Here is a 22962-nt window from a genome sequence, read left to right as displayed (position 1 = left end):
TGGATACATTTTCTTAGATAGTAAACTATCAGACATCCTTGAAGGTAACTGTGTGGGAGCTATTTCAGTGCTGTTTATGACAGATTAGGAAATCTTGACATTTTACATCTTTGTGGATATGAATTCAGGGCAAAACTAAAGTGTGAAAGAGCCATTCTCTTCGGAGAAGTTACTATTTAAGTTGACAATGTCAGTTTTATTTATTATGTATTGTACTTATTAAATGTCCTGATTATCTGTGCAGTATTTTTATTGAGCAGTCTGAGGAGTCGGGGTTCTTTTTCAGGGTCACACAGGAGTACTCCTGTCAAGATGCGTATTTACATGAACTCACAACTTGACTTCATAGTAACACAGGTATCCTTGAGCCCCAGATGTTGTGTTTACGGCTCTTCGTGACTGTGTGGGGAGAGGAGCCTTAGGTGCTATCTGATTTTCAAAGAGGTCTAAGATTCCTTCCCGAAAGGATTAGGAACCAGTAAAGTGAACTAGTATGCTTAACTTAAATAAGAACAGAGTGTTCTTTAGAAGCTGTAAAATCAGTGGATTACAGACTTTAAAAATTGACGTATACTCGCAACTTCCGCTGTTAGAGCATTTATATATATTAATAGAGATGTTAGTGAGTGTGTGACATAATTCTCTCTTATCGCAATTAAACGTCTGTCCTCATTGGACTTGTACATTTCTGTAATGATATCTGGGTGGGATCCTGTGAATCGATGTAGAACAAATGAGTAAAAGAAATGGATGAATTCGGATTTGTTAGGGAAGCAGAATGTTATTTTCTTCATGAGAAGGAACATATGCTGACAATTTAGACTTGTAGGCGTGGGATTTCTGTAATTTGTTTAGTAGAATCTACTGTGCGTAATCCGTACAATTGATTCCATTTATTGAGTCTGTCAGCCACTGCGCAAAGTTAGTTCTTTGTGCACGTTATCTCATGTTCCCTTCCCTAGGACAGTATCAGGTAGTTATCACCAGTATGTATCATAGTTAGTTCCCCTCTGCTCTGAACAAGATTACTTCTCCTTAATCATGTCTTGGCCCATGGCTGCGCAGTATAATTTCAGTTCTGTGAATTTCCGTTTTGTGGGCTGTTGTCGTTTGGGGACCTATTTTATTCAGAATGCCACCCCAACACCAGGGAGGGAGAGCGAGCAGAGCCCAGTCCGAGTCTCACTTTAGTTGGGGTCAGCTCTTTGCAGGGAAGATGTGTGACCTTGGTGACACAGGAACCTTTGGGGGCAGGTGAAGTGAGTGACTGGATTGAGAGTGAGACCCCTTCTCCCAGCGTGGACACTGGCCTAGGAGGCAGCTGTGTTTCAAATCCTCATCCTTTTGTGAGCTCTTCCTCCTGGACTTCTTTGTTGCCTGAGGGCGTTATTTTACCTCTACACTGGCGAAAGAGAGAAGCAGCATCAACTCGGGACCCTGTGGGATAATCCTTGGAGAGCACCGAGTAAGATTTAGTGTTTCTAAAAGGCTGTGATCTCAGTGCCGGAGCCTGCTAGCAGAGCTGGAGCCCCGTGGCTGTGGGCTGTAGCTTGTAGCTTGGTTACTAGCAATTCCCTGAGCCTCCTCACTGTACCTGGCTGGATGGTTATTTACATCACCCCACCCCCAGTCTCTCTCTCTCTCTCTCTCTGTCTCTCTGTCTCTCTCTCTCTCTCTCTCTCTCTCTCTCTCTCTCTCTCTCTCTCTCTCCCCCTCTCCCCCCCCACCACTCTCCCCCCTTCCTCCCTCTCTCTTTGCCATCCCCATCCTTCCTGCCAGCTTCCTCCCTCCTTCATTCCCTTCTTTATATTTTCAATGAAATACACATTTTCTGGAACATTTTTTCCACTCAAGATTTGCTTCTTGTTGACATTAGTAGGGCCTTTTTTGCAAAGGGGATTGCTTTTCACAAAGTTAGACATATAACTTCCATTTAAAATATCTTTGGGGCAGACATCTTTGTAGTAATATGTATGTGTCCCTTATAGCTCTTAACAAAGTGCCTTGTAGGTAATAAGCACCCAAGAAAATGATCAGAATACTTCACTGTTATTCCAGAAACTTCACAAAGTACGTAGCGGAAAATTTTTTTATCTATCAAGAATAATGAGCTTGGGGTAAATTTTCATAGTAGTCTATAAAGGCTAATACATGTGAGGATGAGATGAGTTGTTAAATAGGCTAGTAGGATTTTGTTTTTAGGTGGAGGTCTGTAAGAGAAAAAATCTGGAATTGAATTTATATGTAACTTGTGGTTTTAGAAATAATTGCTTTGTGAAGAGAATACAATACATTTTAGTTCCTTCTCTGCTTCTTGAATCTGAAAGACAACCTCGGCAGTTTTGAGTTAGTCAGAGGGGTGAATTTGTGCTACCCCGGCTACATGCCTAAGCCCTGGAGAGCTCCAGCCTCTTTTCCGATGGGAGCAGAGATGTGTCATTTCATACGCTCTGATAGAGGCGCATCTGCAGGCGTGAAAGGGGCTGGAGGACAGTTGAGGTCTTGAACAGAAGGGAATGAGCTCATTTAGCGATAGTGATGAAGAATCTTAAAAATTATACTGGAATAAAAGCGTCTCATTTCATGGTAGATCCCAGTGATTTGGTAGTGTAGTAGCTATAAATTCTTTTGTGTTTATAAATGAATCGCTTAAACCTCTTCCAAAATGTGTCATATTCAAATGCCATTGCCAAATTTTTACATTTTAGGAGAAGCAAAATAAAAGCTAGTGAACAAGACTCTCATGGTGATCAGAGTTGACTGCCAAGACATTGACCCTCAGCTTATACCTGGGAGGTACTCAGGGTGATTGTTTAAGTTAGATTTTTGACTTAAATAATTATGGGTATGGTAACCAAGTACATTGAAACAAGAAAAAGAATAGGGGGTGTGTGGCTTTTCAAAAGGAGGAGACAAATCAATTTTTTGTTTGAAGTAATGTGGTGCGTGGCAAAGAGAATTGAAGGATATATACCAAAAGGCTCACAGTGGTATTGTGAATGCTTAAGCAGTTAGGGCTATTTAATAATGTCTGTTATGAATACAGTTGACCCTGAACAACATGGGTTTGAACTACAGGGTTCCCCTTATATGCGGATGGTTTTCAGTAATGAATAGTGCAGTACTCAATGATCTGAGGTTGGTTGAATCCGAGGATGCAGAAACCCAGCTAGGGAGGAGCCGCGTATACGGGGGGCTGACTACAAGTCATACAGAAATTTTCAACTTTGTAGAGGGTCAATGTCCTGAACCCCCCTGGGCTGTTCAAGGGTCAAATGTATTTTAAACCCCAAATGTCACTGTATCTCTGTTGTGGATTTGGTGTTCCTGGGGAGAGTGCATTCTGGACACTGCTGTGGGGTACAGGTAAGAGATGGAAAAGAGAAACACTTCAATACTTTTTTTTTTTTTTTTTTGCGGTACGTGGGCCTCTCACTGTTATGGCCTCTACCATTGCGGAGCACAGGCTCCAGATGCGCAGGCTCAGCGGCCATGGCTCACGGGCCCAGCTGCTCCGCGGCATGTGGGATCTTCCCGGACCAGGGCACGAACTCGTGTCCCCTGCATCGGCAGGCGGACTCTCAACCACTGCGCCACCAGGGATGCCCCACTTCAATACTTTTTGCTGTGCAGGCAAAGTGGAAAGTTGAGGCCTTTTCCACACTGTACTGATGTAAAATTGCATACGTTAATCTCAGCCAAAAGAAACATTTTCTCTTGTCTCATTAATTTTGCTTTTGTAGGTATTTCTTTTTAAAAAATCATTTATTTTTTGCAGCATGTAACCAAATGTTCATCTAGAAAAATTAGAAAATACAAACAGATGGAGAAACAGGTATCCTACCCTCATCAATAATCTTGTCACCAGGAGCCACCTGCCAACATCTTAATGCAGATCCTTTTGGTTTACATCTGTGGATAAATTTTAGCCTGATTTTATGAATTGGTGTTATGGCTTGACCATTGTTCCTGTGGGCATTTCTGTATACAAATGTAAAGGATGAATTTTACATGTTGCAATTGTGTTGCCTCAGATTTATATCTAGATTTTACTTCCTGAAAGTATTTTTAAACTAAGTTTTGTAATTAATTCATCAGGGTATAGCATTGTAAAACTTATCATGGGCTTTGGGAGGAGAAAATAGACTTTCCTTTTGCTGAGACTGACCAATTCTCGAGGGTGTGGCTGTCCCCTGTGTTTTAGGGTTGCAGGCACTTGTAACAGACCACCTCCCTGCACAGCTCCCAGGCCTGGTTTGTTTGGCCACAGGGGACTGACACCTGAACTTTGAATTAAGTTCTTTACTGTGCAGTTGCCAATTCACTTTTTATATGTAAGGTTTTCAGACTTTAGATACATTTTTTTTCCTGTAAAATAAAGGCTACTGAAAATCCATGAGAAGAACTTGAGAAATTAAAATGATTGTAAAACAGAACAGGCTAGCAGCTTGTTTAAGTTTCAGAGGTATTTAATTAGTCTCTAACATTTTGTTTATGCCACAAGACTTCTTGAGGTTCCCAAGAGTGTAAGGAAATTTGAAGCTTTCTTAATTTGAATTTACTGAAGTTTATTTGGGGAACCATTTCTAGTGTTTGGAATTATCCAGTCAAAGCCACTAAAAGCCTTTTTTAAAAAAAGAAATTAAAAGCTCCCTTCAGATGTGATCGCTGTTCTTCCATCAGCCTGACATTTGGAAGAGGCAGGGAGCCAGAGCCTCCACAGCAGCAAAGACTGTGCCCCGCTCCCCCGCCCCCCCATCCCTCACTCGGGCTGCAAGCATTCCAGGAATTTATACTGTGATCTGCAGCGCTGAAAAATCCAGAACTTTGTTCCATTGTTTCTGTTGAAGCAAAGCCTAGAGTCCTGTTTTAATACCATGAGCAACTTAAAACCAGAGAGGTTTTATTTTTATAATTTGCCTCCGGGATTGCAGACAGCTCTTGGTGAGGAGTTTAACTACAGAAAAAGATGTGAAATTTTGCCCAAGCAGCATAACAGAATTTTTTACTACCAGGTACATTTCAAGGTTATTTTCTGTGTGAAAAAAATCTGTAGAAAATGTATAGCGTATCACTTTCGTAAAAACCAACTGTTGCAGCATCTTATTGCTTTAAATTCCTCTCTTTGAAACACAGCGAACTGATGGGGCTAAGGCCACAAGTGGTTTGTTTACCCACTGGTCTCACCTTGGCCAGTTGTAACGGCCACTTCTGATCATCTGATAAACACGTTCTTGCGTGTGTGGTGACATTGTCGACCTTTACACAGGGAAGCCTTTCTGGTTGCAGTTTCTCACGTGTGGCCTGCTGCCACAGGTTTCCTTCTGATGATTTCCAGGGTAGTAAACTCAGTATCTTTTTCTTTTTTTTTTTAAAGAATACATGAAAGGACTCCCCTGGTGATCCAGTGGTTCAGACTCTGGGCTTCCACTGCAGGGGGCACAGGTTCGATCCCTGGTCGGGGAACTGAGATCCCACGTGCCGCGTGGCACAGCCCGAAAACAAACAAAAAAAAACAACAAAAAAAATGAGGATTATTGAAATGACCTGTTATTCTTCGTGGAAAACCTAGTTTTGTATATCCGTTTCCAGCTTCTTTTCCCTCTACTCATCACACCCACTGCAGAATGTTAAACCACTGCCAGATGTGAAACAGTGCTGAGGTCTAACTCTGACCACCCTCAAGGAGCTCACACAGCATCATTTTGGCCATTCTTTCAGCTAACAGTTTTGCTGTTGTCCATTGGTTCCCCTTCCTTACTACCTGATCTGCTAGAGATCTTGTTTGTTTGTGGGTTTTTTTTTTTAATCCTATAAAGAAGTCATTTAACATGAACTTTATGCTTTTTCCCCAGTTAAGCTTTTCATCTTGTTTGGGGCTTGCTGTCGTGAAAACCACTCCCTTGCCTTTCAGATATTGAAAAAGATGCATAATGACTTTGTACGTTCATGATGAATTTCTCAGACTTGCCTGAAATGCATATGGCACTGTTAATTCTTTTCAAGGGTGAAATTGGAACCCACAAAGTGTCACTAACAAGGCTGTTAGAACACGGTGGATAGAATGGTGAGTTGGATGGGAATAAAAGTCCCAGTTTTACTACAAACTTGCTGTGAGATTTTAGGCAGTTCTTGTAAATGAGAGAAAGCTCAGAGAAGTGTGTTTGTGAAGTTTGGTTAAACCGTCCTCAAGGCTCTTTCTACTTCAAATCTTAGGGTTCTTCTCTCTCTTACCTTTTAATACAGCCCATTAATTCCATTATTCCATGTCTGTTGTCATCTCTAAGATCTGTATCCTCTGCCTAGCTGAATACTTTGTTGAAGCCTTTCTTCAACCTTGGGTGAAAGCATGCGTCCAGTCTTCAGATTTCCTATGTGGGAGCCTCTCATTTCAAGATAGAAAGAAGAGAAAGATTTTTGCCATAGAATGGTCACAGAAGGAGGACAGTCTAGATGGTAACGTCATAAGGCTCGGGAGAGGGATTTTAAGATGTTAAGCCCATCAAACTGATCAGACTGTCAAATGCCAAAGAGAGACTTGGGGGCAGATAAAGAAATCAGGGGTTTTGTGATTACAAGATCAGAGGTAACCGTCCGAGTGGAGTTCTGGTAGCAAAGAGAGGATGAAAGTTCCGTTGCAGGGATGAAGGGCTGAGTGAGTGAGGAACTGGAGGCAGCAGGCACACCCACCCTCTGGGGGGTCAGGGTTGGTCCCTGTTCAGGTCAGCCTATTTCCTTGATGACCTTTCATGGTGTGATTGTGGGTCTTGCCTGGTTTGGAATCATCTTTGCATCTGAGTAAGACAGTAAGCTCCCCAGACAAAGATGGGCTGGACCTGCTTCCGTGCACTGATACTGAATTCTGATTTTAAGCTTCAGAGTGGGGTAGCTCCCCAGTGAGGAGGCAGGCAGTGCACGTAGAGTTACATATGGTTCTAAATTTAATTCATTTCAATCACCAAATGCATGAGCCTTCACTGTTGTGATGAATTTTTAATGTAACTTGAGCAGGCCTTCTAGAATTTTGCATTCTCTCTGATGCCTGAACATTTTTAACTGAAACATTATTCTTTAGAATTTCCTGGTGTCTGTCTAGCTCATCAGAAGAGTAGAAAATAGTCCAGAACTTAAATTATTCATGTGATGCTTTAGGCGATTTTGGTTTTGCACCTTGCATTGCAGGCACCAGCAGCATAATGCCACATGTTGTCTTTAAAATGTAGTCATTGTGGCCGTCTGATTTCTCTATATGGTAGCTGTTTCTCTAGAAAATCCAATTTTATTGATATTATTGAACATATTTGCTCAGATTGGGGTTCCGTGCTGTTGACTGATAACTTGCTTCTGGCATAAGATAAAATTGAACTGGAAAAAAATCTCCATTCCAACTTGATCATTCCTTTTCTTTAGATGTAATGAAAGTCTTTATATCACTTTACTTTCATTTGCCGTTGAAAACGAGTGAAATAATGGATATAAAGTGCTTTGTAAAGAATGTTTATATTATGCATTATTGTTCTGAAGAACTAATTTTATGTAGTAGAGCACTTTCGGTATCGTCGTGGTTGGGTTTTAATTCTGACTCCTCCAGAGATACTTCAGTTGTGTGACCTCCGGCAGATGACTTCATGTCTGTGGTCCTTGGGGTCTGTAAAATGAGAGGCATGGATTGGGACTTTCGGGCCGTCTAGCGGAATGGCACTTAAGTGGTAAGGGCATCAGTTTTACAACATGGGCATGGGATAGGCCTTAGAGTAAGTATACCACATCCGATCCCCAACTAAGAACCAAAGATTATTATTTGGGGGAGGGTGGTGGGGGGAGAACCTTGCTGCAGTGGATAACTGCTCCTTTCCTTCTGTTTCATTCAGTTTTCTTCATCTTTATGTGTGTATTTCTTTTCCTTATATACATGAAGTTTTGTCCTGTCCTTCATTATGTTCTTTGTCATTGTCTGCATTCCACTTTCCTTGTGTTTCATTCCTGTATCTTTCTTGTTTAGACCATCTGGAGCACGCAGCTGGCAGAGCCTCTATGTAGGACCCTTCAGGAACCTGAGGGTAAGTGCACACGTGTACTTACCAGGCTCCCAGCGGCTCTGCCGGACCAGTTCTCCAGGCACCTCCTGCCTCACAGACAGGAACTAACACATCTCCCTCCCTTTGTAAAAGTCCTTACAGGTTGTTTTTGGTTATGAGTTGTTTTTGGTTTTGTTTTCTTTTAATTTGATTGCATATAGAACGAAAACCAAGTATCAGGGGGGAAAATGTATTGATTTAAGGAAATATAGCAGGTGCCACCGGGTGTTATTACAATATTTGGCTTTGTGAGTGACACTCGGCATACCTAAGTGTGAGTCAGGATACCCGGGTTCAGACTTCTGTCATAGATTGATCGGTCAGTCCCCTTGGGACCCTGGTCTTCAGTTTCTCTCAGAAAAAATAGCAGGTAGGACAGGTGATTTCAGTAGCCCCTTCATCTCTAGTCTACACTCCTAATGGGAAGTAACTCAGGTATTAGATGATTCTGATAAAGATTGAGAAAATCCCTTTATGTATCACATAATCTCAATTCTATGAATGAGTGATGATTAGATTCATGATGGACTCATTTTCATCGTAAACTAAGTCTATCAGTGTTCACCAGAGGCACTCAGGAGGTAAATTTAATTGTTCCATTTCTTAGTTTTTAGAATTGGTGTATTAGTGTTACTCGAATACTTAAAAAATGTTTATAAATATGTAGACTGTGGAGCCCCGTATTGGTTTAGCCCAGTGGTTCTTAATGTAGAGAGACAACCCCTCCCTCCTTTTGGGTGAGACTTAGGCCACGTCTGGAGACACTTGCTCGTCACAGGTAGAAGGAGGGGCATGCTATTGGCATCTAGTGGGTGGAGGTCAGTGATGCTTCTGAGCGTCCTCTGATGCTTCAGACAGCCCCACAGCAGCGAGTGATCTCCCCAGATGTCAGGCGTGCTGTGGTCGGGACGCTTGTAGCAGCCTGTGGTGGGTACTCTTGTTTGTCCTCCGAGTAGAATGCACATGTCCCGCAAGTGGCGTGTCTTCCCAGGGCGCAGATCAGGCTTTCCTGGTCCTGGTGTTGAAAGAGGATACCAGGGGTGGCACGGGGGTGGGGGGATCTGAGGGTGGTGCAGCTTCTCACTGCTTAGGTTTGGAGAGTCTAAAAATAAGGCATTTGACATTCAGTATCAGCTAGGTGTTCTATTATTCTTTTATGCAGGGAATAAAACTAAAAATAGCACTTTTACCTTTTAGTTATATGATTTCATTCTTAGTACATATTAATGAAAGGTACTGTTCAAGTTGTGCTTTGCTTTATGTAAATCTAGAAATTTTACTTATTTAATAGTCTATTTATACATATAGGCCAGTTTATTTTTTTTGTACAACCTGCTACCAGGTTCATATAGCACTTGATAGGTTTCAGGAAATTTTTTGAATTGCTTTTGCAAGGGATTGTATTACAACAAATTGACATCTGTTTTTCTATTATATTTTACAGTGTGACTTTAAAAAAAAAGTATTTAAGGTTTATGCGTAAGAGGTAGGGTTTACACCTCCAGTTTTACTTATTTCGAAAGTTCATACCTGTACAAAGTAGAAAGTAAGAGGTTAGTTAAAAAAAAGAAAAGGGTCACATTCGTTTGTCCTGTTTGGGGTACATGAGGTGGTACTGATATAAAAATTTGGGGGTTTTGATCCAGGGAAAAAACTGTCTGAATATAACTTTTGAATCAGGCGTCTGTGGGCACTAGGAGCCCTTTCTGTGAACCTCATCAGACGTGAACTGCACTTGCTAGAGCAATTATGTTAATAGCTAGGTAATCATTTATATTTGCATTGTTTGCTACCAGCAGTCTGATGTGGGCGGGGCATCACAGACAAGGAAGGGCATATATCATCATGAGGATAAGAAAACTGGTTGAATCCAATTCCCTTAAAACACAGCTGTAGTTTTCAAGAGCCTTTGTCATCATTAGATTTAGGCTAAGTGCTATTAAGTTGACAAAGGGAGAAAGACTTGAAAGAGGAGGTTACTTCTTACAATATGAAAAGGTGTATTCATGTCCTTGCCCCTTGCAGAGGGGATTGGTTTATAACCCTTCCACCTGGAGACTCAAATGGGCCATCTCCAGGCAGACTCTCAGCTTCTGTTTCCACCAGAGTGTGTGGTTCCAGTGAAGTATATGCTTGTGTCCTGGGTTCCACTTCAGCTGCCTTTAGAAGTGAACGGATTGGTGTGTTGTTATCAGGAATTCGAGTGAAGGTTTTATATAATTGCAAAAAAACAGCTTCTTTTTTTTTTTTTTTTTTAAACAGGCTGAAGAGTTAGGGATTTAAAATGGTATTTTAGAATTTGTTTTTTAAGACTAACAAATTAAGTGGCTGATTATTAAGTACTCTATACTTTATTTTTCTTGTTTGCATCTCAAGTATTTATCAAAATCTGGGGATGTTTTTTAGGGTTAATATTTGCTTTGTATTGTAATTGATGTTTCTGTTTTTAATCCTGATCTTTGCAGTGGTGGTATTTTGTATCTCTGACCTCATTTTCATCTGTTGTCTGTATTTTAGTTAATTATTCTCCTCTCTAGTGATTCTCCGTTAAGGAGAATACCGTTTTCCAGAAGCTCTGAGTGGTTTCTAGTTTGTCGTTTTACTAGACCAGAGATAAAGGTGTCAGGAGGCTTGTTCTGAAAGAGAAAGGACAGCTCTGAGAGCTATTTGGGGCCTGGCTGGGGAGAGCGTTGCAGAAAGAGAAGGAAGGTTTGGGGAGATGGAAAGGGACTTACTCTGAATCTGAAACGGAAAACCAACAGCCACCAGGAGTAAGAAACGTAGAATGGAAAAAGTGGAACAAGGTCGCAGATTCTGACTAAATCCCAAAGAGACTGAGCTTCCAAGCCTTCAGTATTAGTACTTCCACAGAGAATTGTTTTTCCATGTTGAATGTCTCGGTGACTTTAGTTCATTTTTCCAGCTCATCAGATATGTGTTGCATTTCAGTCTTATCTTCTGAACTGTGTTGTCACTTGGAATGCAGTTAGTGTTTCCTGACTTCATTCTGCGAGTTGTTAATGAAATGCTGAATTGTGCTGGACCTGGGACCCTCAGAGTGCCATGCGGGCTGACAGTGAATTATCCAGAGTTACTGTGCACTTGATATTTGAGCCGTGGTGCATGGGAGCATCCCTTGCCATTCAGCAACATCTCTGCTTCTGTTGTTTTACTTTGACAAGTCTGAATAATGTCTTAACTAAAAAAGGGCCCAAGTTATAACATGTTATTTTTCTCTAATGTGCTTCTTACAAATATCTAGACTTCTGCCAGTTCCTATTATTTGTGTGGCGTTGAAATTAGTGCTCTTATCTAATTTTCCTGTTACATCAGTGTTGTTAACTTTTTTAGAGTATTTTACATATTAGTTTGATAGCTATTATAGCTAGGAGGGGAACTGTTACTCGAGATTCTCAAAAATATAGGATTTCTGGGTTCCTTGTCTTTGACATAACTTAAAAGTATTCATATTCATTGTCTTTCTTCAGGAATCTGGGGTGATAATTGCCTAGAAATATACAGTTTGCTGTGTTTGAATTAGTAATTGTCCCCAAGAATTCAGGATAATAATGAGAGACTGAACGAACAAAACAAATAAATATTGTGTTTCAGGGAAGAAGAAATCCCAAGAAAATAAAAACAAAGCAAACAAAACTGAAGACATACAGCTGAAGACAAGTGAGCCAGATTCCACCTCTGCAAATATGAGAGATTCTGTGGAAGGTAAGCTTGGGTTTTGGACCCGTATGATTCGGGTATACATTGCCACCAGTTACTTTGACTTTGTATCTCCTTGGAACGCCCTCTGAGAATCATCCAATAACCATAAAGGGTTAAACAGCAGAAAGGTCGCCTGGATTTAATGTGGCAAGTTGAACCTTACACGTCTCACCTCCCCTTCAAAAAATCATTGAAGACCTTCCTTGTTAAAAATGAAGTTATTCCCTGGTTAAAATAAAATGAAACATACCGTGTGATTGTATTTACTGGCAGGGACAGGAGGGGCCTCTGGGGTGCCAGTACTAGTCCATCGCTGGGTTGGGATGAGCACATCAGTGTATTTACTCTGTAGACATCTCACCTTGCTATACTTTTCTTTACGTTTTTTACTGTAATTAAAAGCTCACTAAAACATATCAAGCACCTTTGATTTTATATATCAGAATGAAAAGTATATAGAATGAAAAGTTTCTGTTTTTTTTCTTAGAAATTAAATTCCTACTTTATCTCTTCATGTTTCTCCCCACACATTTTTCTTCTTTAGAGCCCCTTCCGAGAATTCATATTCTAGGCCCTCCACGATGTAAGAATTCCCAGAGACGGGGATTGAATGTTACTTGGGAAGGCAGATTGCCCTGTGCCTGGTGCCGTTGAGACACCATGTCGAGACTCTTGCCAGTAGAAGTGAGGGGGACGCTGTGTGTCTTAATTTGTTATGTGGCAAATTCATGCAACAGACCGGGCTTGCTCAAGAGTTCGTAGTGACCCAAACAGGCAGCTTTCAAAATACAGGCTGTGACTCTTTCAAAAAACATTTGCAGAAAAAAAAGAACCCCAGCAAAATACTGTGAATGCCTTTTATAATCATTTTATTAGCACTGTTTGTGGGGATGACATTCGTAAAGGATTGTAATTTTCTGTGGCATCTTACGAAGCAAGAATAGACAAATTTATTTCCCAGAGCCCTATAAAAAAAACGTTCTGCCTGCTAACAGCAGGTTTGCTAAGACGTTTGTTTGAACAATAACAAAAATACTAAAGAACCTTACTACTATTAGTGGCAGAATTAACAAGCCAACAGTCCCCTCTCCCATTCAGTAATTCAGGACAGTTATTTTTTCCTGATATAACATCAGGTCCTGTGAAAAAAAGATACTTAATATTTTGCCTGCTTGTGGTGCAGCTGGTCAGTATTTGATTGGTTCCGTACCTTGTGGTTGTCAGCTTCTCCTGCACGTTCTGTTTGGTCCTCAGAAAGTAGTCTCTATTACTGAGCAAACAGTTCAGACTCTTCCTTGTGTTTCCCAAACCACTGTTTATGTTTAAAACTCACCAGACCTCGAGTGTGGCCACGCTTTGGTTCATAGAGCCGTGCACATTTTGGTTCATATTACTTTGGGCAGTTTTAAATCTGGGATTGTTTACCAATCATAGAAAAAATACTTCCATTAAAAGAAGCCATGGATTTTGGCTAAAAATGAACTGTATAAAGAAATTTTTGAGCCTTAGAGATGTTATTTTCATTTCTGTTGTCTTATTTTGATTTTTTTTAGCAGTGTGCTGGGTCTTTGTTGAAAATGTATTTGGAAAGGGAGTTAGCTCCTAATTTGAAATACATTACTACCATCAAATGACTGGTTTCCCAGTTTGAGGAAACCTCATGCAATTTAAGAAATACGTCTGGAGGAAAGAAGGCTGGTGTCCGTTTAGAGGCAGAAACCTTAATTGCTAGTGGATGGTAGCGGTAGATGGGGAAAAAGGAAGACTGATATTCCTAGGAAACAGCAGGAGGACTAGGACGGAATCACTGAGCTTGCATTAATACCTTGCATGTGCAGAGTGTGAAAAGGTTGGCTTTTAAAACCCTTCCTTGTCCCCGGTATCCAGGCAGTCACCAAGTTTGTTTACAGGACTCTGGTAGCGTATCTCCATGATCTGACCGCTTTTTTTTCTGCCTCTTCTGCTTCTTCCCGTTTCCATCTCTCAGTGTAGGTAGCCAACCTCTCCCTTCTGATGCCACTGCATCAGTATTGATTTTCTGCCTCTCCCCAACCCCTTGATACACACTGCAGCCAAATCTCCCAAATGGCACTCTTCTGCTTTAAAATATCTTAATGGCTCCCTGTTGCCTCCAGCTAAGTCCACACTGATTTACAGTGTGCTGCATGTTTTGATTGCTCCTGCTTGATTTTCCTCTTCTATCCTTGTCCTTCAGGTTCTGCCTGCTTAGTACTTTCTCTAAGAAGCCTCCCCTGATCAGTTAACCAAGCCGCTGGATCTTCCTCCCGTGTGCTTCTGTCCTGTACCTTGTTAACCATGTACTTCCATAAGCTTGACCATTAATTCATTGTAGTAATGTTGCCTGCTTGCCTCGCTCCTGTTAAAGTGGAGCTCTGTAAGGATAAGGATCTTGGTGGCTTTATTCACCTAGTACTGATGTGTAGTAAATACTTGTCCAGTGAATAGGGGGAGAGCCAGTTAATAGAACCAGGAGAAGTCAGAGTAGCTCTGCTTCTTCTACAGACCCATTCTTAACTCTTGAGGTATCTGCAGTAAAAGGGGTATAGTTCAGCAGAGAGTTAGGTGGTCCTGTAGAGAAAGCGGCATCGTGGGCCATCCCCATCAGCGTTAAACGCTCTGTGCCAGCCCCTGTCTCAGAGGCCCTTGCTGTCCCTGTGTTTCCTTCTAGCTGCTACCCCCATTTTTCTGCTTTCCTTTACAGCTAAACTTGAGAGAGTTGCTTATAGTCTCCCTGTCTCTCCTTCCTTCTGTTCTCTTCTGAACTCCTTGAGGCCTCTGCCCCCACTACTCCGCCAAAACTGTTGTTGTCACCATCACCACAGCTCCACCGTAGCAAATGGAATGTTCAATTCTCACTCCCATCTTACCCAGCCCATTAGCAGTTCTGGACACAGCTGATCACTCCCTCCTTAGTTTAAGGGCCGCCACTCTCTTGGCTCTCCAGATACCTCCCTGGCCATTCCTCTGAACCCTGGGTACTGGAGTCATCTGGGGGACACAGCCATCCCCCCTCTTCTGTCTGCATTCGCTCTCCAAGTGACCTCGTCCAGACCCGTGCTCCAAGTGCCATTTCTAGTCTGAGGACTTAGCCATTTCTAGTCTTAGCCTCTTTTGGACCGTGAGTCATATATAACTACTTAATATCTTTACTTGGATATTTGTAAGTAAGGTACCTCAAACTTCAGTACATCCAGAGTAAACTCTAGTTTCCCCCCAACACACACAAACGCACACAGACCAGACTTGCTTTTCTCTCCATCTAATACAGTTTAGTGAGCAGGGTAATGGCAGTTGCTGTGGAATCCTCCTTGACCCTTCCTCCTCCACCACCACCCACCGTAGTCAGTCAACAAGCACATCTTGTCAGCTTCATCTCCAAAATAATCCAGAGTCTGACGACTTCCTACCACCTCCCCAAGCCACTCTCATCTCTTCTCCTGGAGCATATAGTAGGGTTGCCTCCACCCTTGTCCACCTACAGTTTTCTGTCTTCCTCGTAGCACCTGGAGTGATTCTCTTGTATTTCAGTCGATCATATATTTCTCTGTTAGAACTTTCCGATAGCTCCCTGTTTTACTCAGAGTAAAGGCCAACAGCCTACAAGTCTCTGCATGAGCTGATCTCATCTCCTGCTCTCCTTTCTCCCCCCCGTATGGACCGCCCCCACTCGCCCTACGGCCTCTACGACTTCTTGGCCGTTCCTTGACTACATCTAACATGCTCTTGACTCAGAGCTTATGCATTTACTGTTTCCTCTGTCCAGAGGGCTTCCGTCCCCCAGATATTTGCATGACTCATTTTCTTTAGGTGTCTGCTCGCCTGTCACCTTGCTAGCGAGTCCACGTGTGCACCATTAACCTCAGGTTGGGCTGGGCTGGATTCCTCCTGGGCACAGAGACTCAGAAGTGACTTCAGATTTCTTTTTCCTTCTCTGAGGTACTCCTGAGTCCTCCATAATTTAATCAGCCTTGGAAGAAGTGAGCTCTGAAGTTCCTTTTACATGAAAAATGATGATTGCATGATTTTGGGAAATGTTTTAGCTCTCAATATATAGTTTTAGTCAGGAGGAGGGAGAGAGAATCATTGCATTCAAGACAGACCACTGAGAATCTAACCTGGTAATATGGTTAGTAATTTTCTGGTTTCCATTCGGAATCATGAAAAATTGGAATTCATGACCATAGTATCTTGAATTTCAGTATCAACTACTCCAACACAGTTTTTTTTTTTTTTTTTTTTTTGTGGTGCGCGGGCCTCTCACTGTTGTGGCCTCTCCCGTTGAGGAGCACAGGCTCCGGACGCGCAGGCTCAGCAGCCATGGCTCACGGGCCCAGCCACTCTACGGCATGTGGGATCTTCCCGGACTGGGGCACGAACCCGCGTCCCCTGCATCGGCAGGCGGACTCTCAACCACTGCGCCACCAGGGAAGCCCTCCGACACAGTTTTAAGCACTACAGTTTCTGTAAACAAAAATGTTGTTTATATGTATGCGATGAAACACAAAAGAACCTAAGCTCCTTCAGGCATTTATTGTTCACATTGTATCCTCACTGCCCACGGAGCTGCCTGGTACAGAGCAGGTGCTCTGTAAACATTTGTTGAATGAGTGAAATGGAATTTTATGCATTACAGCTTTATAACCGAGAAAGCAGAGCTGTGTGTTGTTACGACCTCCCTTACACATTTAGGGGATAAGAGAAATAACGTGAATAATGGAAACTGATCACAAGTGGCTGGTGTGTGCCCTGACTTCCATGCTTCTGCCTCCCTGTGCTTTCCAGGCCCCAGAGACGAAGACGAGAAGCCTTCCGCGTCCGCCGCCGAGCAGACGGCTGCCCTTCAGGAGGTGGTGAGTCAGGATGTGCCTCTGGAGCCCGCCCTCCCGCCCCCTGCCCAGGACCCCCAGGTGGGACCGGCCGCAGAGCTGGACGCGGCGCGTAGCGATGCGAACGACGCGGAGGAGGAAGAGGAGGAGGAGGGGGAGGAGGGGGAGCTGGACGAGGAGGAGGCGGCGGCAGCTGGCGTGCCAGGCGGGAGCGCCGCAGGAGAGCTGGAGATGCGGTGTGACGAGAGCCCAGAGGATCTGTTAGAAGAGGCACGGACTGTTCCGCTGGGCACTCTTGAAGACTCTCCGGAGGTAGCACCTGCCGTCAGAATTCCCAAAGCTAAAGAAGAGGCCAATGGTGACGTGTTTGAAACGTTTCTGTTCCCGTGTCAGCACTGCGAGAGGAAGTTCACGACCAAACAGGGGCTGGAGCGGCACATGCACATCCACATATCCACGGTAAACCACGCCTTCAAGTGCAAGTACTGCGGGAAGGCGTTCGGCACGCAGATCAACAGGCGGCGGCACGAGCGGCGCCACGAGGCGGGGCTGAAGCGGAAGCCCAGCCTGACGCTCCGGCCACCGGAGGCCCCAGCCGATGGCAGGGCGCCCGGGGACGGCGCTCCTCCGAAGGATGACGCACAGCCTCCCAGTCTTGGGCAAGACTCTCTGACCTTGAATTCAGAGAAGGCTTCCCAAGACACGGTAAATTCTTCTGTTGTAGAAGAGAACGGAGAAGTTAAGGAGCTTCATCCGTGCCAATACTGTAAAAAGGTTTTTGGAACTCACACCAACATGAGGCGGCATCAGCGCAGGGTCCACGAGCGTCACCTGATTCCTAAAGGTGTGCGGCGAAAAGGGGGTCTCCTCGAAGAGCAGCAGCCCCCGGCAGAGCAGGCCCCGCCCGCCCAGAGTGTCTACGTACCCAGCACAGAGCCAGAGGAGGAAGGGGAGGCAGACGACGTGTACATCATGGATATTTCTAGCAATATCTCGGAAAATTTAAATTACTACATTGATGGTAAAATTCAGACCAGCTGCAGCACCAGTAACTGTGATGTTATTGAGATGGAATCCAGTTCGGCAGACTTGTATGGTATCAACTGTCTGCTCACTCCGGTTACAGTGGAAATAACTCAAAATATAAAGACCACACAGGTCCCTATAACAGATGATCTTCCGAAAGAGCCTTCCAGCAGCACGAACAGTGAGTCCAAGAAACGGAGGACTGCCAGTCCTCCTGTGTTGCCCAGAATTAAAGCCGAGACTGAGTCTGATGCCGTAGCACCTTCGTGTTCCTTGAGCCTGCCTCTCAGCATATCAACCACAGAGGCCGTTCCGTTCCACAAAGAGAAAAATGTGTATTTGTCATCGAAGCTCAAACAACTGCTTCAAACGCAGGAGAAACTGACTCCTCCTGCAGGGATTTCAGCCACTGAAATACCTAAATTAGGTCCTGTCTGTGTGTCCACGCCTGCGTCGATGCTCCCTGTGACCTCGAGCAGGTTTAAGAGGCGGACCAGCTCTCCCCCCAGCTCTCCACAGCACAGTCCTGCCCTTCGAGACTTTGGGAAGCCGGGCGATGGGAAAGCCATGTGGACTGAGGCAGTTCTGAGTTCCAAAAAGCCCAAATTAGAAAGTCATAGCAACTCACCAGCATGGAGTTTGTCTGGGAGAGATGAGAGAGAAACTGGGAGCCCTCCAGGCTTTGATGAATATAAAGTATCTAAAGAGTGGGCAGCTAGTTCTACTTTTAGCAACGTATGCAACCAGCAGCCACTGGATTTATCCAGTGGTGTAAAACAGAAGGCTGAGGGTACAGGCAAGGCTCCGGTCCAGTGGGAATCTGTGTTAGATCTCAGTGTGCATAGAAAGCCTAGTAGTGACTCTGAAGGCAAGGAATTCAAAGAAAACCATTCGGTGCAGCCAGCCTGCAGCGCTGCAAAGAAAAAGAAGCCAACCACCTGCATGCTACAGAAGGTCCTTCTCAACGAATACAATGGCGTCGACTTACCTGTAGAAAATGCTCCAGACGTGACCAGGAGCCCCAGTCCTTGTAAACCCCTAGATCCTCAGCCGGACCCTGACCTTGGTCCCGACTCTAGCTTACCTGCCCCTCCTGGCGAGTCTCCTCCTTCGTCACCTGCCCTGCAGACATCTTCCCTTTCTTCCGGGCAGCTGCCGCCTCTCTTGACCCCAACCAATCCCTCTTCCCCCCAGCCCTGTCCTCCTGTGTTAACTGTTGCCACTCCACCCCCTCCGCTGCTTCCCACTGTACCTCTTGCAGCCCCCTCTTCCGGGGCATCCCCTCATCCGTGTCCCTCTCCACTCTCGAACGCCACCGCACAGTCCCCACTTCCAATTCTTTCCCCAACGGTGTCTCCCTCGCCATCTCCCATTCCTTCCGTGGAGCCCCTCACGTCTGCTGCCTCACCGGGGCCTCCGACGCTCTCTTCGTCTTCCTCCTCATCTGCTTCGCCTTCGTTCTCTTCTTCGTCCTCCTCCTCTTCTCCTTCGCCACCTCCTCTCTCAGCAGTATCGTCTGTGGTTTCCTCTGGGGATAATCTGGAAGCCTCTCTGCCCATGATATCTTTTAAACAGGAGGAATTAGAGAATGAAGGTCCGAAAGCGAGGGAAGAATCCCAGTCTGCCACTGCACGGGATATCGTTCAGGAGACATTCAACAAAAATTTTGTCTGCAACGTCTGTGAATCACCTTTCCTTTCCATTAAAGATCTAACCAAACATTTATCCATTCACGCTGAGGAATGGCCCTTCAAATGTGAATTTTGTGTGCAGCTCTTTAAGGCTAAAACTGATTTGTCAGAACATCGCTTTTTGCTTCATGGAGTTGGGAATATCTTTGTGTGTTCGGTTTGTAAAAAAGAATTTGCGTTTTTGTGCAATCTGCAGCAGCACCAGCGAGATCTCCACCCCGATACGGTGTGCACACACCATGAGTTTGAAAGTGGCACCCTGAGGCCCCAGAACTTCACAGATCCCAGCAAGGCCCACGTAGAGCATATGCAGAGTTTGCCGGAAGATCCTTTAGAAACGTCTAAAGAAGAAGAGGAGCTGAACGATTCCTCAGAAGAGCTTTACACGACCATAAAGATAATGGCTTCTGGAATAAAGACGAAAGATCCAGATGTTCGATTGGGTCTCAATCAGCATTACCCAAGCTTTAAACCACCTCCATTTCAGTACCATCACCGCAACCCCCTAGGCATTGGTGTGACGGCCACAAATTTCACTACACACAATATCCCACAGACGTTTACTACCGCCATTCGCTGCACCAAGTGTGGGAAAGGTGTGGACAACATGCCTGAGCTGCACAAACACATCCTGGCATGTGCTTCCGCTAGCGACAAGAAGAGGTATACCCCGAAGAAAAATCCAGTCCCGCTGAAACAGACTGTGCAGCCCAAAAACGGTGTGGTGGTTTTGGACAGCTCTGGGAAGAATGCCTTCAGACGAATGGGACAGCCCAAAAGACTGAACTTTAGCGTTGAGCTCAGCAAAATGTCCTCAAATAAGCTCAAGTTAAATGCGTTGAAGAAAAAAAACCAGCTTGTCCAGAAAGCCATCCTTCAGAAAAACAAGTCTGCAAAGCAGAAAGCCGACCTAAAAAATGCTCCTGAGTCGTCCTCGCACATCTGCCCGTACTGCAACAGAGAGTTCACGTACATCGGGAGCCTGAACAAGCACGCCGCTTTCAGCTGTCCCAAGAAACCCCTTTCTCCTTCCAAGAGAAAAGCTTCCCATTCATCCAAGAAAGGAGGACACCCATCACCTGCAAGTAGTGACAGGAACAACGGCAGCAGCCACCGCAGACGGACAGCGGATGCAGAGATCAAAATGCAAAGCATGCAGGCGCCTTTGGGCAAGACCAGAGCTCGCAGCTCGGGCCCTGCACAGGTCCCACCGCCCTCCTCGTCCTTCAGGTCCAAGCAGAATGTTAAATTTGCAGCTTCGGTTAAGTCCAAAAAACCAAGCTCCTCCTTAAGGAACTTAAGCCCGATACGAATGGCCAAAATGACTCACAGCGACAGCAAGAAGCCCAAGGCTGCAGCCAGGAATCATGCAGCTCAGCTCTCGGGCAAGACGTCTCGGAGCCTGCACGTGAGGGCACAGAAAAGCAGAGCTGTCTTACAGAGCAAGTCGGCCTTGGCCAGTAAGAAGCGGACAGACAGGTTCAGTGTAAAATCTAGAGAACGAAGTGGGGGGCCGATCACCCGAAGCCTGCAGCTGGCAGCTGCCGCCGACCCGAGTGAGAACAGGAGGGAGGACGGCAGCGGCAAGCAGGAGCTGAAGGACTTCAGGTAAGCGAGGCTCCAGGGCCGGAGGAATTCAGAGCTCCAGAGCGAGGGGGAGGACAGTTGGAAGAAAACACTGTCCTTGCCCAATGGCTTCTCTTCCCTTTTCCTGCACGATTTTGACATAAGCATTTAAAGGAAATAGCTGTTGCTTAAGGTGTAGGCCGGTGTGCAGGAGGGTCAGTGCTTTGGCTGTTGTAGAGATGGATACATACAGCTCTTACTTCAGGCGTAGGACTCACAAAGTGGTACAGTTTCTCTAATAGGGCCAGTTATGAATTGGATTTGAAGCCATGAAAAGCTCCCCAGAGCACCCTACTATGAAAAGGTGAAATTCTCTCAAACTTCCTTTATATCTTGGGTGGTATCCCAGTGTCACTGGTATTATTTTCTGATCATAGCTTACTTCTTATGTTAAGATGGATCATGGAGTTCATTAAAACCACAGTACAATCTGGTGTAATATTTCTGTGACTTAAGTGCAGTTCTAGCAGCTGAGACTGCTTTTTACCATTCATGCTTGCTTTTATTGTGTTTTAATTTTAAAAACTTGCCTCTTGGTTAAAATAAATCAAAACACAGCACTCTATTCCTTTTAAAAATGCCATGTGTCCTCCCACTTGCTCCTGTTCTCAGGCATAGGGTGGTAAACAGCCAGATTCCCACGGGCGGGAGGAGGAGAGAGTGCCTGCCGAAGGGCCAGAGCATGGTTCTTTCAGGTGCGGGTGGGGACGAAGGGCAGGTCACCCCGCTTGTCAGTGCCTTTGTTTCCCCGGCGTGATGCCAGAGCCCGTCTTAGCTCAGCTCTGAGGTGGTCCCACTGTTTATCCTGTGTTCTTCCTATATTAAGAACCGTTCTTGGCGACCGGTGAAAACATAGGGCAGGAGTTAAGTTTGCTCCATTGACTTCTCAGACTTCCGGAGTTAGTTCAAACGTGAGTGGAGTGCACTCTTGGTATCCTGTGGTTTCCTGAATGATGCCTACAGGTTCATCTCAGGTGAAAGTATTCATCATCAGCTAGAATTTCTGCACAGTATTTTAAAATCCTGTCCTTTCAGAGTGAGCTGCAGGACTCTAGGCTCTTGGCTATAACTTCCAGTGTCTCAGAATTCTTTGGTGTTTTAAGCAAATAGAATCAGAGTTAACTGGGAGGTGACTGCCGTTTGGAAAGGTCACGAGGGCTCAGAGATGCTGTTTATCACTGCGCATTCGATGAGGCAGAGTTCTCGGTGCTGGTGCGCCATAAGTCATGGCTGAAGATGGAGACGAGAATCATTAGCCAAGGGTTGATTGGAATGATTGACTGTAGGAATAAAGGATCAGATTTTTTTTAAAGCTACTTCATAAAAATACTAAGTAACCAGTTACGGTAGACCTTACTGACATACGTGTATACAGCGTCTTGGAGCTTAGTTAGTCCTGGTGAAAGTAAACACCTGTTTATCAGCTGTCCAGACTTCCTGCCTGTAGCAGTTTCACTGTGTACCTCCTTGTGCTCAGTCTGTTCGGGAAGTTCCAGAACAACAGGACATTCTTGGACTGTCCTTTTCAAGGTTAAACCACCCAGAACATGCCGTCATTTTCATGGACTGTACTAAAAAACGTTTCCCAGGTGGTTGATGCTTTAGAATGTATATGTGTATTCTCCTTTGTTTCCGATAGTATCTGAAAGAATCACTTATTTTGTACTGGATCCCATTTATACAGTTCAAGGGTAAAGTTGATAAGAAAAAATTAACGTACTATAAAGGAAAACTCTCTGAGTGAAGTTCATCCAGGGCTTTTGAAGAACCCTTAAGACTGCAAAGGACTGAAGTGCCTAATAAAATTGTGTCTCTATTCTTTGCTCCACTTAGTTTTAATTATTTTGCTTTGTTTGAAAGTTAACTGTTGCTGGAATGAAATTTGGCCTGAAAGGAAACAAGGAACGAACAGTTCAGAAGACACGGGTATTATTCTGACTGTAGATGGTAGCAGCAGGCTTCCGTGACCATAAA

The 22962-nt window shown here is 44.4% G+C and overlaps 1 protein-coding gene across 7 annotated transcripts in view; it reads left to right on the top strand.

Annotated features, from left to right (window-relative positions):
- The window catches only part of PRDM2 (PR/SET domain 2), a 119341-nt gene that overhangs the window by 62926 nt on the left and 33453 nt on the right, over positions 1 to 22962 (top strand). For 5 of the 7 annotated variants that reach the window (XM_027110118.1, XM_027110113.1, XM_027110116.1 and 2 more), the window contains 2 exons: positions 11691 to 11801; positions 16602 to 20970. In XM_027110118.1, the coding sequence (XP_026965919.1) occupies positions 11691 to 11801; positions 16602 to 20970 (4480 nt within the window). Of the gene's footprint in view, positions 1 to 3746; positions 6068 to 8002; positions 8061 to 11690; positions 11802 to 16601; positions 20971 to 22962 lie in introns of those variants that run through there. The other 2 variants (XM_027110117.1, XM_027110119.1) reach the window with 2 other exon arrangements.

Source organism: Aethalodelphis obliquidens, unplaced genomic scaffold (genome assembly GCF_003676395.1).
Source record: "Aethalodelphis obliquidens isolate GAN/ISIS:26980383/991018 unplaced genomic scaffold, ASM367639v1 scaffold9, whole genome shotgun sequence".
NCBI lineage: Eukaryota > Metazoa > Chordata > Mammalia > Artiodactyla > Delphinidae > Aethalodelphis > Aethalodelphis obliquidens.
The sequence above is the reverse complement of the archived record's forward strand: the minus strand, read 5'-3'. Positions and strand labels throughout refer to the sequence as shown.